General features: G+C 31.4%; 1 protein-coding gene across 1 annotated transcript; it reads right to left on the reverse strand.

The window, feature by feature from the left end:
* Positions 1 to 9,841: 9,841 nt before the first annotated feature.
* On the reverse strand, positions 9,842 to 16,754 carry LOC139519372 (retinal homeobox protein Rx1-like). Its single transcript, XM_071311384.1, has 3 exons — positions 16,531 to 16,754; positions 15,703 to 16,076; positions 9,842 to 10,901 (listed from the first exon to the last, which is right to left on the reverse strand). The coding sequence occupies exons 1-3, from the start codon at positions 16,652 to 16,654 to the stop codon at positions 10,404 to 10,406; spliced, it is 996 nt and encodes a 331-aa protein (XP_071167485.1). The 5' UTR covers positions 16,655 to 16,754; the 3' UTR covers positions 9,842 to 10,403.
* Between the last annotated feature and the right edge of the window lie 2,338 nt (positions 16,755 to 19,092).

Consider the following 19,092-nt stretch of genomic DNA (forward strand, 5'->3'; position numbering starts at 1 on the left):
TAAGCATTTGGTGTTGTCTTTCTGGAAAATGAATTTTGTTTCTTGTAAGGGGAAAACTGAACTACTTCTAGAACAATGCAAGTCGGTCTTTAAAACAACATCAGACAACAACTTATCAACAACAATAATAAGAGCCAAAATTGATATAACACTAATAAAGATTGACCAAAAGGAACTGGAAAAACTCATAGAAAACACCTATCCAAACAAAGCCTCTGGACATGACAACATCGTAACTTACAACCTATTCTACAAATTACAATGCAATGCACGCTCGACACAGGTGAACTAAAAAAAACTGGACGGATGCAAATATATCCAGTATATCCCCAAAAAGGAAACAAACACCTTGCAGAGATCTTAAACATCTGTCATCAGCAAAATTCTAGAACACATCATATGAAGGCAAATCCTAAAATTTCTGTAGAAAACAGGATCATAACCATAGGTTTAGATGATATTTTCTATGAATTTTTCCAGTTCCTTTTGGTCAATCTTTATTAGTGTTATATCAATTTTGGCTCTTATTATTGTTGTTGATAAGTTGTTGTCTGATGTTGTTTTAAAGACCGACTTGCATTGTTCTAGAAGTAGTTCAGTTTTCCCCTTACAAGAAACAAAATTCATTTTCCAGAAAGACAACACCAAATGCTTATCACTGTATGAACACTTTGATAATCTTATTCCACTATCATTTGTGAAACAAATAATGTTTAAATGGAAAAGTTAAGGTACTGCGTAAACATCTATATGATAACCAACAAATAATTAAACTATATCAGTCTATATATAAAAGTCAATGACAGATCGTCATAGGTCAGGTTTTCAGAACAGCTGTACGTAATTTAATTCATCATTGTCTTTTGACATCACCACTTAACACGTGAGGGTTTGGAAATTTTTCTGAACGTTAAGCCTACTCATTGATAATAAAAAGTCCTTAATTTAATTGACAATACCATAATAAAAAACCCACAATATATTAGCTACTTAAGTGGTAATTGTAGTTAATAAAAAAGAAAGAAAAAAAAACAGGACCAATGGGTCTTCAAAGTAGCGAGAAACTCCCGCACCCGTAGGCGTCCTTCAGCTGGCCCCTTAAAAAATATGTATACTAGTACAGTGATAATGGACGTCATACTAAACTCCGAATTATACACAAGAAACTACAATCAAAAATCATACAAGACTAACAAAGGCCAGAGGCTACTGACTTGAAACAGGCGCAAAATTGCGGCGGGATTTAACATGTTTATGAGTTCTCAACCCTCCCCCTATACCTCTAGCCAATGTAGAAAAGTAAACGCATAACAATACGCACATTAAAATTCAGTTCAAAAGAAGTCCGAGTCCGATGTCAGAAGATAAAAAAAATAAAATGACAATAATACATAAATAACAACAGACTACTAGCAGTTAACTGACATGCCAGCTCCAGACCTAAATTAAATTGATTGAAAGATTACTTCTTCATCATATGAATATCAGGTACAATCCCTCCCGTTAGGGGTTTAGTATTATACTATCATAAAATATGTGAGAAGAACATAACCCGTGTCATGCCAACAACTGTTTTTTAAATAAATGTGTTTAGTTCTGATGCAAAGACCCTATAAGTGAATCAATAATGAAGCCAAAATATGCAATCTTTAATGACCTGACAACAGTATCGTAACTATATCCCTTCTTAATAAGTCTGTTTAAAGGTTTTGTAAGTTTTTGAGGTGAATATTGACATTTTTGGGCTTTGTAAAGAATATTACCATTAAAGATTGGATGTTAAATACCTGAACGTATAAGATGTCTGTTGAGGTATATCAAATTTTACGAATTATTTCCTTATACCGATGATAACATTTAGTAAATGTTTTGACTAGTTTGTGATATCGAAAACCCTGGTGTAATAATTTTTCAGTAATACATAAATTTATTTCGCTAAAATCTAATACGTTGTTACATACACGAGCGAGTCGTACAAGTTGAGACATATAAACACCATAAGATGGTGACAAGGGAACGTCACCATCTAAAAATTAATAATTAACAATAGGAAATAAAATAGTAAACACATCTTACAAAAATGTACAAGAGGTGCAAGTGGGCCCAAACAAAGAACTCCAAATATCAAATAACCTTAAATAGAGTACCACATTAACAACATTAGCAAAAATGCCAACGCCATACTCCTGACTTGGCAGAGGACTTTTCTGGAGTAAAAATTGGTATATCTAGCCTTTTTTTATAGCTAGCTAAACTTCTCACTTGTTTATAGTTCCGCTTAGAGGATGTGTTTTTTCAACACGCAATCAGTTCATATGGGAACCAACATTACTCCTCTTCTCGACTAGTTCCTATATACCCACTAATATTAAGCAGAAACTCTTGATGGTTCGTTTTTGTTATAACAAATAGTTCATCATTAGTCTGATCGTGCTGTAAAGTCGACAAATAATACTTTTTTGCTGAAGCAAGTTTATCTTTGGGGTTTTTTTTCTTTGACTTTACATACTAAAGTGAGAAGGCTAAACGCGCAGAAAATGTTCCATCCCGTCACGTGTTAAGTGATGATGTCGAAAGACTAGGTTGAATTGAATCACGTTATTGAAAGCAAGACAGCTGTTATTGACACCTGCCCTTCTTGAAGATCTGTCATTGAGCTTTAGATATAGACTGATATAGTTTCGGGTGTTTTTGTTATCATTCAGAGGTTTACATTGTATCTTACCTTTACACAAATGATAATGGAATAAAAAAAAGAGCTCTACTCTAAGTTCGTCCAGTGACTAGAAACTAAATGTTGTCTTATTGGAAAGAACTTAAAGTGAAATTTGCTTCCTTACAACACCCGCCATCATTTAAACTGCTGAAGATAAAGTTAAACGGACAATAGTACCAATGATTCGTTTGCTGTAAATAGCAAGTGATATAATATATGCGTCCGTTTCCAGATGAAATGAAAATTAGCCATTTTGATTAAAGGCAATGCATGTGTTGCTTTATTTCTTGTCTTCAAATCTGTCTGATGTTACCAGACGTCTGTGTTTTAAAAGTAAGTGATTTACAATATATGTACATTGTCGGTCAATATAACTGGTATTTGTACGAGCTTAAGAAACAGGACGAAAAGCTAGTATCGTCGAGTTTTTCTCCTGTTTCGTAGTGCGTATCAATAAATTTTATGTTTTCGACAATGTACTGTACCATATAGTTTTTTTTCTGCATTTAACGCCCGGTACTTTAAGTTTTTTTCTTTAAATTCAAATAGTTGTCTGATTATCGCAGTTTTCAAATAGAAAAATTCACATTAACGCTGTAGAAGTACAAATATAGCAAAAATGTATTTGTTCATCGGTGATTTTTTCAACAGTTGAGGTAAATCTCACAATTGTATGATTGTTGTTTATAGTTCCAATTGGAACAATCGGAATTACTCTGGGAACCAACTGTGCTACCCTCCTTTCGACTAGTTCCTTTATACATGTGTTGAAATTATAAACATTAAACGAATGGATAACAACTGTCATATTCCTGATTTGGTACTTGATTGATTGAACCTGGTTTTATAGCTAGCCAAACCTCTCACTTTTATTATATTCGCATCAAATTCCATTATACTGAAACGATTCATGAACAAAACAAACAGACACAATATGTAAAAATGACAAAAATAGGGGAACATCAGTAAACATTGTGTTATCATCTTAATCACTATAAAAGGAAACAAATATAACAAAGAAGCACAAAAGGGCATATATACAATTTAACAACCTCATTTTGTAGCAGATTTCAGGAGGAGCTTTTTATTATCTGTTAACTTCACGTTCTGATATTAAGACAATTAATGTTTTCCTACTAGATAATTCAAAGTTTGGTGAATAAGTTGAATGCATCTATCTCATAGAACGACATAAGGAATGATTTAAGCTTTTCAATTGTAAACTTTCCATTTCTATGTAGCTACATCTTACATATATATCGCAGTTGAATTTTTATATCAGAGCTAGCGTTTTCTTTCATCTAAGGTCGTTTTGAAAGAGGTCTTCTGCTCACAATGATATCATTAAATGGATTCAAATAAGTAAATGTAAAGTCATCCCTTCGATGTTTTATGGACGCTGTTAAGAGTTGTTTTTACCGTTATAGGATACCTGTGTCGCAAATGACCTCGGATATTTATAAATTTTCGTAACTACAATCTCAATGGCATCCTCTTTCAATCAATTGAAAAAATAGAATTTAAGAAAAAAACAATAACAAAAGCATAATTCAGATTTTATTAAGACATTTATTAGAAATTTAAATTAAAGCACTGATTTATGAAATCTATCTGTATAACCTGGGACTATTATTGTATAATAGTCCCAGGTATAACATTGCAAATATTTTTAATGTTTCAAATTGAGTTGTCTTGTAACGCTATGACTAAAAACCGTGAATCTGAATAATGTTATGAATCAATGCAGCTGTGGTTTTTCTACCTCAGGAATAGATTACCATAGCTGTATTTGGCAAAACTTTTAGGAATTTTTGTCATCAACGCTCTTCAATTTCGTACTTTATTTGCCCTTTTTTGCTTTTTTGGATTCGAGCGTCGCTGATGAGTCTTTTGTAGACGAAACGCGCGTCTGGCGTAAATACAAAATTAAGTAGGGTCATTAAGGCCTGGTTTTGGCCCAAGAAAATAAAATGTTTGATAACTTTTTCAAATTGGAACATAATCTTTAGAAATGCATAGGGTCAAGAAATATAAATGAAAAACATTAAGATTCTTATGTGATGACGTCACAATTACGTCATAATATATACTGTTTTCACAAAAACGATGAAAATTCAGAATTTATGCAGTTTTCTATCTTATTGAAAATATAATTGGCCAATAATTAGATATGATTTAATAATAGTGTTCAAGCGCTTCTTATATTCGATAAAGCAAAAGTAATGTTATGCTAATTGCAAACACAAACAAGTTTAATGTTGCTAGATTCATTTCCATTAAGAAATACATTTTTACTGGCTAACTAATTGTAACAATAATGCAATACGATATCTCGAGCCATCTCGAGCCATTGGAGTGTAGACATAGCCCGTCTGGATCGATCCCTCGTCCTTCGATTCACTGGAGTGTAGAAATAGACCGTCTGGATCGAAGCCTCGAGCCATTGAAGTGTAGAAATAGACCGTCTGGGTCGATCTCTCGTCCATCGGTTTACTGGAGTGTAGAAAAAGACCGTCTGGATTGATGCATCGAGTCATTTTTGATAAATGTCAGGTGTTTTAAATAGTTTCATATTTTGTCATGTTGTGTCTTTTATAGCCGGTATTGGTTTCTCTCATGGTTGAAGGTCGTATGATGAGGTATTGCTCATAACATCACGTCATTTGGACGTCTGTGAATAAAATTAATGACTCATTGGCAATCGTTCCACATCTCAATATTGTTATAGTTAATAGGGAAACGTCACACTATCAATTCTTATTTTGATAAAAGTTTATTTGTCTAAAGTTAAACGTTTAATATATATGAATAAATGTCAGGATTTTGACTCCCTAATGTATTATCTATTCTTAGTAAAGGTTATTCTAAACAGGACATTTTAGCAACTTTGATTGCTGACGTCAATCAAAAGAAAACCGTATTTTTTTTAATTTAAGTTAAATATTGTTGTTGTCGACACACTTATTAGGGTATTGCTTTACAAACAAAAAGATGTCTGTACGTCAAAGAAATCTTAATTGGTTTTTTTTATTTTTCAATGGCCAAAACATATTGGCCTTTTGAATTTTGAAAATCATAAACACAGAGATATCGGTCTTCTAGTACATAACTTTAAAACGTTGGTATGACGTCAAAAGCAAGATTTTTCTAGTTTTTGTAAGAATATGTTTTTTCTAAGAACATTTTGGATAAATTAACATACAGCACAAGTGTCACTAAAAACATATTTTTTTTGTCATTGAAAAAAAAGCATAACATACACTCCCTCTGTTAATATAGTTTGTGGCGATAAATAAAACTAGTCTAGCACAAACAGCAGCGGAGTTTAATAGTGTAACGTGTTTGGCTTATAAACTATCTGTTCGTATCCGTTTTCACAGAATCTGAGATATATCAATCTTTCAATTAACTTAAAACATATAACTGAAACTTGGAGACTTTACTAAAAACTACTAGACCAACCTTTTAAAGTTTGAAACTTAATAAATAAACAAAAATATTTACACAATTAAGTTTGAATTAAAAAGTAGTCTAAAAACTATAACTTCAATTTACCTTTCACTGACTCCGAGGTCCCAACTGATTTGCTCAACAATTAAAACCTTTCAAAAACTATAAGAAGACAAGCTTCAAAACCATAGGTTCCTGAGACTCATAGTTCTGAGACACCTAGTTTCTGAGACAACTAGTTCTGAAACAACTAGTCTTTGAAGCACCTAGTTTCCGAGACAACTAGTTTTGAAATACATAGTGTCCGAAGCACCGATTTCACCAGACTAGTACAAGTTACGCGTTCTAGGGACTGCGACCATTCCCGAGGGAAATTACAGTTTCAGAACAACCCGGTAGCTTCCAATAATCGTAAAACACCTAGTCTTCGAAGCACCAAAATCACCAGACTATTACAAGCTATCTGTTCGAGGGACTGTGTCCATTCCCGAGGGAAATTACAGTTTTAGAACAACGTTGTAGCTTCCAATAATCGTTACAACTTCTAAACCGCTTGCTTCAAACCACAAACTTTTAACTCGAACTAGGTTACAAACTTCCCAATTCTATCTTCTTTATTTGCTGGTATTCACTTTCCGAAAATTATGTATCAACAGCCTAATAACAAATAAGCGAACTCGAACAACAAATGCAAGTTTTTAACGACCTTGACTGGCTATACAGCCCTTGTACGGTCGGTAGCGAACTCGTACAATGTATCTGTGTCCTTATACCAATAGCGCGGACATCAAGGAGAACACCCTAGCAACAACGAGTTCATGGCAACTAAGGAGAAAAGGATGATTATCAATGAAGCTTTAGTTTATGTATTGTTCAAACGGATAATTAATAATGATAACAATTCAACAAATAACTACAAATCCTATCTTGTGCTTAAACTGCATTTTTGTCACAATAGTATTGTCCAATATCTTTCCCGGTTGATTCTCTCCTCTCTAGACAAAGCAGTGTCTATAATGGCATCAGGCGCGTAGCTCCCTATACGCCAACACGCAGTTGCGTGCACATCAATTCGACATAATAATAGCAAAATAAAAATTTATAAATTAAATGTTTAAAGGAAACACATATATTTAATCGCTTTCTTAAATGATGGAATGTCATTAAATAGCGGCATTTGGTTTCAAAATTAAAGTTTTATTGGAGATGAAAAGATTAACAGTAACTTGCATCTTCTATAAAAAGATTTGAATTTGTTATACTCTAGAAGTTTCGGGGCACATTTTACAGAGTACGGTTTAACTGTTTGGAGTGCGATGTACCAATTGACATTAGAATTATCAGTACCCTTCGATATCGTTGAAAATATGCCGAGGCGATGTGTTCGACAGACTACCAGAGCCAATCCCCCCAGCAAATACGCCAAAACAGTATTGGAAAGTCTCATTATATTTTGCGTAGACCACATGATAATGGAACTGGAGTCGCGTCTGATATCATCAGACAATCGCTTCTTTGCGCATTATCTGCTTCCTTGTGTTGTCGGTAATACAATAAACGAACAAATTGCTGCATTGTTTGAGACATACGAAATTGGCCTTGCATATAATTTGTCAAATTCAATCGGGAGGTCGCTCGATGGCGAACACGAGTGCTACCGCGGAGAGATCGTTCAGTGTACTACATCTGTTGAAAACATATGTATGATTAACCATGAACAACTACAGGTGGGTTATTATCGCTAGCAGTACTGCATTATATTCATCGGGATTTCAGTGTGAATATTGACAAAGTAAAAGAGACGTTCATTTCTGCTAAGACCCGAAGAGCGGATTTTGGACAATTTTAAGTAGATTCTGTATCACAAAAATGTGTTGCTTGCACATTCAATTACTATACATTTTACTATATTCAGAAGTCAAGATTTCTAAATAGTTTTGCATTCATGAATTGTTTATAAGTCCTATTTACATCACTAATGTAGCTCTTCTTTTAACCGTCCTATGACCGAAAACTGAAAAAAAGCGTCCCAAAAATTTGCCGAATTTAGGATTCCGCACAAACGGGACTCATTTAATTGTTTGATCGTTTTCTCGTTATATTGCAAAAGTCTATCTCGGATGAAATTGTTATGTCTTTTATTTATAATCTCCAATATTGTTTAATAATTAAAGTGAAAGGGAATACAGTATTTCTCCGTCGATATAGGCCGGATTGGGAGCTTTTCTATGTATTTTTTGTATTTAGTTCGAGTCCTAAAAATTAATGATCCAAAAATCACCAAAATTAACAAAATAATTTTAACCGTTTTTCTACTGGTACACATGTATTTTTTACAATTCGTCTCTTCCAAACATTCTATATAGCTTGCTGTTCGGTGTGCGCCAAGCCTTCATGTTGAAGGCCGTACTTTGAACTATAATTGTTGTTTACTTTTTGCCCATTGTGACTTGTTATTGAGTTGTCTCATTGGCACTCATACCACATCTTCTTGTTTTGAAATAACGATATCATGATTTGGTTGACTATTGTCAAATAATTATGTCTATCACAGATGACTATGAAAATATTGTGTTTGTCGCAATCCTGACCTCAGCTTATAATCCTTAATGTTCACATAACCTAATAGGTTTAAGAAGATGTGGTATGATTGCCAATGAGACGCCTCTGCATTGAAATAAAAAAATGTAAAAGAAAACCATTATAGGTGAAAATACGGCCTTCAACAGGGAGATTTGGCTCACACCGAACAGCATGCTATAAAAGGGCCCAAAAAAGGACTAGTGTAAAACGATTTCATTGAGCCGCATCTCCTCTGAAACCATACAAAGTCGGAAATATTTGTGATATCACGTATAATAAAAATGTAGTGTTTTTATTTCCTTAATTTGTCTTTTAAACAACTTTTTACCACAGTAAATGTAATTTTTTGAGAAAATTACCCAATTCGGTCAACGTTATCGATCAGTGTGTTATATGTTTTCGCGCATGCTCAGTTGACGTATTACCCGCGAAATTTAAAAATCTCTTTGTTTCAAAACTTGCCCAATTGTGCCGAGATTTCGCGGGCATCTTATATATTGAAACGTCGCACGATACCTAACGTTACACACTCAAAGACGTAAGACAAAATAAAAACAAGAAACGTACACTTATGAACCATATCAACAAACGACAAACACTTAACATAAGGTTCCTGACTAAGACAGGTGCAAACAAACGCAGCGGTTTTAAACGTTTTAATAATTGTTTACTTGTCACTTGGTGCACGATGGGTGGCACTATTCTAATCTTGAGGTGCATCTAAGTTCATCTGTTAATGTTTTTAGAGGAACTTTGTTCGTGTTTCTTAATTCAAAGACTATTGTTTTGTTGTCATCTATTTGTATTATTTTCTTTGAGATCGTCAGTTATTCTTTTCAATCTTTATTTTTTTATTGTTACACTTGGTTTCTTTTCTCCCCATTTGAATAAATATATAAAAGGTCCAAATTTCTCAAATATGGTAAATGTTGGATATGCAAGCGATATCTTTCTATGAATTTTGCTCGTGTGTAGGGATTCGTACAAAACTGGCTTTTTATAGTTCTCCTTGTTCTGTGCATCTTAATTTATCAGGTGGATTTTAAAAAATAAGATGGTGGGTATCTTAGACATCATTGAACAAGTCAGATATATTGGCACTACGACATATTTATTCAGAATAATACAATAACAAAATATTAACAATTTATGATATGATTTTTAATTCATAATATGCACAAAAATGATATATTTGTGAATATGTAAATGATTGTCGGTAAACATTTGATAATAAAACATTTTTAACTTCTATTCAGTAAAAAAAATATTTAAGAGGACTCATTATCCTTAAAATGAATAGTTTAAGTAAAACAATTGAACTTTCAAATAAATAACAATAACAAATTACAATTGCACGCCATCTTTACGTGATATGATAAAATAATACTATGCACTAGTCTGTGAATGGAGAGGACTTTTCAGTCCTATTCGATGAAGAACACAACACTGACAAATGAAACTAATGATTAACACATCTTTAATCGTCTCATTCTATGTTACGGGCAATCATTGTTCAATGCAATGTTTGTATTCTTTAGAATACTAAATGAAACGCTTCTTCACAAAAATTCCCATAAAAAAATGTTAAAAATAATTATAGACATCTTGCTGCTGTAAGTTACATGTCAATGTTGAGAGTACAAGAACGGATGAATCATGTCTTGGTTTCCCTTTTTATTGGTGGTGGTGAGACATTGTCTATGTTTGCGGAATGTTCTTTGGCTTTCATACGTAGTTTATCGATGCTTGATCTGCGCATGTCTAACGATTCTGTTTCATACGGAAGTCGAGAAGTTGTGGTTGATGGTGGCATCCGTTGGCCGCCTCCTCCTAGGAAGATGCCGGGAACACCAAAAGCATTTGAATTCATTGCGTGATGTGCGAACAGACCTCCGAATGGAATTTTACCCTGCATATAATAGGCGGCAAGGTTAAGATTGCCTTGATGGATTGCCATCATTGGATTGACACCTGTAAGATGAGTCATACGGTTGGACCAGAAAAGTTCCGGAGATGTTGGATAAGTAAGACCAAGTTGCCCGCTCGGAAGATCGGCGTAAGAGTTAGTTTCTCCCTGTAGAAAATTTGGACTTTCTCTTCCAAGTGCCTTTTCCCTTTTTCTCCATTTTGCTCTTCTGTTTTGAAACCAGACCTACAGAATAAAGATATTGCACATGAACAACTAATTCGACTAAAGAACAAATTTTCACTAAGCATACAAAATACAATATATGAACAAGTCTAGCAGCAGAAAAGCAGAACATTAAAAAAAACTATGTTTAAACAACAAATACAGATCTTGCTCCTACATTCCCAACTGTGGAAATCAAACGGACCATACTTAACTTGTATTTTAGATCTATTAAACTACAATTTGAAGCATTATTGGTTTTTGATCTAATTTTGTGGATGATTTCATGTTCTAAATGAAATGAAAAACTGACAGTGCTTAAGAGGATGTAGACAATTTATTTTTGATTATTTCAGTAATAGACAAACCGTCGAATATGATTGAAAACAAACGGTCTGTAATAATTTTATCACAATTTCATTGATAAAATGATCTTTTAAATTTCTCGAAAACTTATTTATGATGGAAACAGTTGTTAAAAAGATATAGTCACAATTATTTCCAAAATTAAATCACGCCTTTCATTTCTTTTACTCATTACCAAAAACAATCTTGTCTTTTCATTTATTTTGAATAGTTAACTAAAGCGTTCAAGCGAACAAGAAAACGTCATTTCATATCAAATCAGTTAATGTCTTGTGTTTACACATCTCTTTGCTGAAGAGCATTTATTTATTAAAAAACATTTGATTTCAGGCTAAATTTGCCACTTTATAGAAAATAATTTCCTTCTAAGTAACTTTTTGATCAAGAAATTGTTTTTATTCCGAAAATTACAAACCGGAGGGCCATACTTGAATCAATTTGTATTGGAAGATAACTAATATCTTCTTTATTGGAAAGTGCAAACAGCGTTGCAGTTGTAATTAAATCTTGCTGCCGCTGGCAAATATATATCCTTTCCTTTAAAGTTTAATATTGTTCGTTCTTTAGAACTCTTTACGGCTAATGTGCAAATTTATTTGTTTATAAAGGCTTTATTGAAAGCTAGAGGGGTAATTCTTTCAAGTGTTAAACTCACTACTTCTTTGAGCACAAAATAATGAAACTTCTATTTAGCAATTTTCCATTCGATTAAAAACTCGAAGCGTTTCATTCTGTGTATTGAAACGGTCGCGACGTACGAACGGATCGTTCTTTATTATTTCTTTTTTTTCATACACAATATCATTTTAGTTACTTCAATTCAAATTTGATTCTTCAATCACATAAGTGTTATAAATTTATTCTAATTAAAAATGAAGAAAGTCATTCTTGTAATCAGACTTGTGTCTACTGTCCTCCAACTATGTTCATCTTCACCCTAGTCTTTTGAAGGCCTATATTATTAACTTTTATCAAAAGAACTATACTGGCGGCGTTATAATTGGTATCTTATGATACACTATTCATTAAGTCAAACACCAATTATTAAAAGACTTAAATAATAAACGCTTTCTAAATAGGCATCTTTGTTGCGAACAAGCAATAAGAAACTTATTCTATATTTTATCAATAAAGGATATAAATTATAGTTTTTAAAACATGAAAGGTTCTGTTTCCAAATTTCAATAGCTTTTGACAATTTTGTAAATAATGTTAATAACAATTTTAATAACTTTGTGCATGTAGCAATGTATAAAAATGTAATCATTTGATGTAATAATTTCGCCCAACATTTGGAATTGGAATGTAAATTATGAGCTAACATCATGTTGATTACGAAACAAATTAGATTTACCCAATCAAAAAATAGTTTTAAATATGCATATCATGATGAAATAGTATTGAAAGAAAAGGGCAAATTGTATTTGTAAAATCGTGTAACTGATGAAAAAACAACTATAATTAATTCCAGAAATATAAAATAAATTTTAAAGAAGGAAAGTGGAGTTTAGTATTGTTATAGTGCTCCAAAAAGCTGAATATTCGATGTATATTTTAAAGATAGGTCAAAATATCAGGCCGTATGAATTGAGTTGGGTTTAGTACGACGTTCTCGCTGTCATTATAACCATTTATTTGTATGATTAGATATAATTCCAAGTCTGCATGTTACCAATTAGACATCGATTGTAGATACAAAAATAAATCTAGAACGAATGACGAAAAATAAAGCTTTATTTAATTCAGACATACGGTTAAGTTTCTTAAAGGCCAAGTAATTAGTAAGGTTTTAAGATGTTTAACTCCAACTGGCTACTTAAGTCGTCTTTCTTTTCAAACGTCATTTTCACAACAGGCGTTAAAACCCTTAAAAGATACTACAGCTATAAAATACAAAACAACACCGGGGACCGAATTAACCACGTAATACAAATATTTGTAGAAAATTAAGGCTGACAAATTTGATCAAAAAGCGAGTTAAATATCTATTAAATAGAAGAGAACTTGTGAAAATTCTAACTGTGATCGCTGGATCATAGAAGTCATGAAACAATACAATGTCATTTAGAATGTCTTAAATTGGTTTGCACGCTGTGTATTTTTGTATAATCCAATAGTGGGAAATGAGTTTTAATGCTTATAAGAGATAATTACATGTTTTATAATCCACTTGTTGCGGCATTTGTCTGTAGCATCTGATTACCACATAGAGGTTTTGTATTCAATCTCCTTTTTCCCAGGAAAATTAAGAGCATTAGTATATCGTGCTGGTTATAAAGATGATTACATCTGCTAATTCTTTTTGATACAGCAATAATATGACTTATATGTAATTGTTACTTGAGACTGTGACAAAAATTATTTAACTGTTAAAATTAATTTTGTAGTCAACAATCCTTACATAAAATTGTATTAGGTTTTTATTTACTGTGCTTACGAACAAATTACTTGTAAGAGTACAGCCGTGTTGTCAATATTTCCAGAATATAGAACTGTAAAGCATAATCAAACGCTCATTACGAAATATTTAAATTAATAAAAAATAAAAAGTGGAATTCGTAGCTGCTTGAGAAAAAACAAAGTCTTTTACTGACTACGCGTACTATACAATGTATTTACTTTTGTATCACCTTTGATATACTTTAATTATACAATTACCACATTGTATACGCAACGGATCTTTTCTACGATCAAAAAACGATACGATTAGATATAAAGGTTGCGTTATATGTGTTGTATAGACAAAAATTATCGCGAAATTAGATATTTTTAATATTTTCATATTTCTCTTTGTTTGCATTTAAGATTTGGAAATGTGTTAATATTTTCGACATTTTAACACCTCTTTGTGTATTTTAATGAAATCTTGTTTGCTTTTCTGTTAATTTGTCTTTAAATGGACGATTTTATCCGATATTACTAGAAACCACATGTAAAACCCTAATCAGAAAGTCAAATCTAAAAGGCTTATAACCAGCAACTTGTAACAAACAACCGTGTCAAAATAAATAAACAATCGAATTAGTTAATGTGACATGCAAACAAAGCAGTGCCAATTAAAAACAAATTTCCATCGTTAGCTACAATCTAAGCTTAGAAGACAAGTTTCAATAGTAAAAAAATAAACTTTAAAATTTGGTACCTTTTACTAAAACCGCAATATTTGATTTTAAATTAGAAATATTTAAATGATACTTACTTCTTTACAATTGAAATTAAGTCGATTTGTTTGATGCGGGAACTTAAAATATTTGTAAAACATGTAAACTGGAATTTATGGAATGCATTTATAAACTTTATTTATGTCGTTCTCAAAAAAGACAAGAAAAGAAGGGACATTAATTTGGTAAATTTTAAATAAGTCCTAACCCGATATCCGTTAAATCTAATTAGAAAATTTTAAACAAATTGCCAAAGCCAAAAAGTCTTGATGTATATAGCTCTTTATTCACCACTAAGACTTCTCCGCAACTCAGTCTTCTGTCTTTCATAAAACGCATATTAAAATATTAAAAGCACGGAGTTAATTTAAACTGCAATTGCAATTATGACAGATATATATACTGTTCAGAATTTGAAAAAAGTGATACCGTAACACACGCAACATTTATGCAAACTTAGTCTGTTTTAACATGACACTTTCTTTAGTTAAGTTTTATTTTTTCTTTACACTTTTCAACAACATTTTAGCACCTTTTGTATTACAATTGTTCGCATTTCTTTAACAGGAAGCTTCTGTTTATTAGCATGATTAACAGATATTTGGTTAAAAAGAGATCAACACAAATTTATATTGTTATCTTAACAGTTGCTGCTTGTGAAAAATATTATTTCACGACGAGTCAAACAAACCCATGATGTATTAACTAGACTTGTGACGTATACACGAACGTGTAGAATGCCGTAGTGTCTATCAAGCATCAACCAAACAAAATGTTCCATAAAAGGTTTGAAAAAAAAACCATTCAAAGGTCAATTCACGGTCTTTAACGATAGACATGTGAACATATCATATATGTCAAGTTCTAACACAAAACTGGAAAAGGTTGTGAATAACAGAGACTACCCAAGATTTATCATCGGTACCAAACTTAAATAATACATTACTTAAATAATACATTATACGAACAAGTACATCCACTGATGAGCTGTCGGTATTGACTAGTGATTGTACTAAAGTTCTTATTGTTTAAATAAAAAAATAATTGAAATGCTAAACAAGAGTTTGTTAGATTATTTTCGATTTATGAGTTTGACTGTCCCTCTGGCATCTTTCGTCCCTCTTTTTAGGGAAGCCTACATGTATAGATATCTTTTGTTTTTGTTAAATTGCGTTGATGTTCATTGGTGTTTATCTAGTTATAATATACATACCATATAGGTATTATAAAAGCCGTAAACAGAGTGTACGCAATTTTTTGTAAATTCTGTTGAAAGATAAAGAATATATGCGTACCTGTACTCTAGCTTCACTAAGGTCAAGCCTCATTGCTAATTCTTCTCTTGTAAAAACATCTGGGTATTGTGTCTTCTCAAACGCTCTTTCCAGTTGGTGTAGCTGGTATGTTGTAAATGTAGTCCTGCTTCGTCTGATTTTTCTGGGCTTTGAGTTGAAGCTCCTATCGTCGTCTTTGTCCGAAGAACTTTTATCAAAATCTGCATTTATTCTCATTTCTTCATTTTCGTAATCGGAATGATAGTTGTCTGCTGAATCGTCCATTTTGTCCGGACTGGTTTCTGAATGTTCGTCAGAAGAACCACCGATAGAACCTCGGAAAGACCTACTGGAGCAGGACAAGGGACTCTGTAATCCATGACAAATAGCTGATGCTGAAATATAAATACATTTGTAAATATATTTTATAAAGTATTTTGGTAGCTCAAGTACAACGTTAAACGAATAAGTAATAAAAGAAAAAAAATAAGACAAAAATTACGCTATGTTAAAAAAAATTATACGGATAATGGCATGAGAAGACAACCCAAACACATCTTAGAAAATATCACAATTTGAGTTTGGGAAATATAAATAAAAATTGTAACATAAACTAAACCATAAGAATATATTTAAAAGTTAATATATTATTATTTTCGAAGAACAAATTTATCTTTAAAATTATATCAATTTTTCATAGTTTTATTTAAACATTGCATTAAAACAACAGAACGTTATTTATTCATTTAATTTACATATTGAAAGTTATTATTTCATTTTTTCTGATTCAAACAAAAATATAAAAAAACGCATCAAATTAATAAAATAAGTCAATAAAAATATACTTACATTCTTCGAGCTTTTTTAATGAGTTAAATAATGAATCCTTTGCAGTATCGTTGGTTCCAAGTATACTCTCGACGCTGAAGGATTTTTTCGTTGTTTTAGCACTAGCAGAAGGACTTTTATCCATAATTTGTTCTTTGTATTGTTTCAACTATAGTGTTGTTTCTTCCTCTGTGAAGCTGACTATGATGAAAACTGATCTGAAATCACGCAATAATACCTGTATTCAGTATTTCACACATCCACAATACGTTTACAAAAATTAATTATCACTTATTTGTAATCATTGAAATTGATTCGTCAATTTCTATTCATTGTTTGTGATCCAATTGAAATTTAACATTTCATCTAAACTGTCACCTGATTGGTTAAAATCAGCTGTCAGCCATTGTTTGTTTAGTATATCGATCTACTTGGGCGGAGAGAAGTCTTTGTACTGATTTTTTTGCTATTTTTTATCAGTTGATTCTGTTATATTTTTAAGTGGTTAAATTACACTCAATAGAGTACGGCACACACAAACAACAATGTTCTTAATTATGTTTCATTTCAGTTGAATTTTATTATTTTAAGGAAATTATTGCGAATGATAAGTTTTATATATTTAAAAAAAATATACCAACTGTTTTCTCTTAACACAGTAAGTAACAGTAAAGGATAAAAAACGATTATGAATAAAATAAAAAAATTCCCAAATAACAGAGAGAGAGAGAGAGGGGGGGGGGGACACACCAAGCATCCGAGAATAAAAAAAAAACAAAAAAAAACACCGTCGTTTAATTTTGACGGAACAACTTTGGATGTAAAGGATTTTTTCAAACTAATTTATTTCATTTAACTCTTTCTCTATATATTTAAATTGATTATATTATTATTATTAGAATATTGTTACATCCAATCCTAAATTGTGTATTATATACAAATATATGAATATAAGTTATCTTTATTTAAAAAAAAAAAAAATCGAGGGCAAATTCAAGAAATGAGATATGAAAGGTTCTCGGAGATTTATTTCTTTCTTAACATTAATTTATAAACCAATGAATCATTTTTTCATATATATAATATATGGATTGGAGCAATTGACCATTTGTCTAACTTAATTTTTTTTTGGTACTGACAGATCCGACAATTAATGTATTTTACTATCAATCCATTCTGGACATTCTGATAGATCTCGGCGTTTTCTTGTTATAATACATATATTCTTGCAATTCATCTCCAGATTTATACTGGAATACTTAGACTAAACATTATAAGTATCAACATACGTACACATAAATACACTTTTGGTAATACAAATAAATCTTCATAAAACGAGTTTTGTAAAATAAAACAATTTCAAAACCAATTCATTATCTATCTAACTCGTATATGTTGGAGTCAGTGTTTTAAAAGCACATATTAGGAATTCAAGAAATGCTTTCCTTTTAAGTGAATATAACACAACGACATTACTTAAACGTGAAAAACTCATTCAAAGGAAAGTTGATGATAATAATAGTCTTGGGATATGCAGAAAACGACTATTTTAAAACTTCTATTTTTCAGTCAAGAAATCATTGTTCAACAATGTCAGGTTTTCATATCTTCAAACCCTGCAGTCTGTTAGAGTACAACACAGAACCAACATTTTGCGCATATAGATCAACTTTGTTTTTGAAACGAAGTTGATTTTCATATACCGGTATATATTTTAACATCTTTTAAAAGTTCTCTTGTAAAATACTAAATATTTGTTTATTTTTATATATAAGCTTGTTTTACCATTAGTTCTTATACAAATTAAAACTAGTGATACTTAATTTCTTTATGAAAGTTTTTAGTAGGTATATGCAACAACACATTAGAATTGCAAACTTCTATTTTTAAATTTCAATTTTCATACAAAATTTTTTATAATTTTATTAACTTGCTGTCGAACTAGGAACACTTTTTGTAGGTATTTATATATTTAAATTCGGTGCTCAATCATAGCGGTTGTATGCATGTATAACCAATTAAAATAGTTACTTTACGCTATACATTATATGTTTTAGTAAATGATGATACATTAAAAGTAGATGGAAGTTTAGAGGGAAGTAGTATACATATTCGGGACAATGAAAATTACGAGAAGCAGTCTTTATAAATGTTATATAGTGACAAGTTTCATGAATCTTTATCTCTCATTATTTATCAATTTTAATTAATTCTAAATTAAAGAAATAACACATTGAAAATACTAATCAAAGATAAAATGACAATTTGAAAGACATAATTATGCTGGTATCAACTTGAAGAAATAATTCCAAAAAATCTGAAATGTATATTTTTTTTCAAAAAAAAAAATGAAATAATTGTATAGTGATATTACATTTTTTTTTTAAAGTACAAAATATGCACTTGACAATTCTTTAACAAAGAAAATATTTCATATTTCTGACTATCTGCCTTAATAATTATTTTATCAATTTTTAATTATTAGATGAACAACAAAACTGTGGAAACGTTGATAGCCTGCTGAGGTCCATGACACTAACTAATATATTGTAAATATGTCACCATCTTATAATATTGACTAAG

The sequence above is a fragment of the Mytilus edulis genome, chromosome 4 (genome assembly GCF_963676685.1).
Source record: "Mytilus edulis chromosome 4, xbMytEdul2.2, whole genome shotgun sequence".
Lineage (NCBI taxonomy): Eukaryota > Metazoa > Mollusca > Bivalvia > Mytilida > Mytilidae > Mytilus > Mytilus edulis.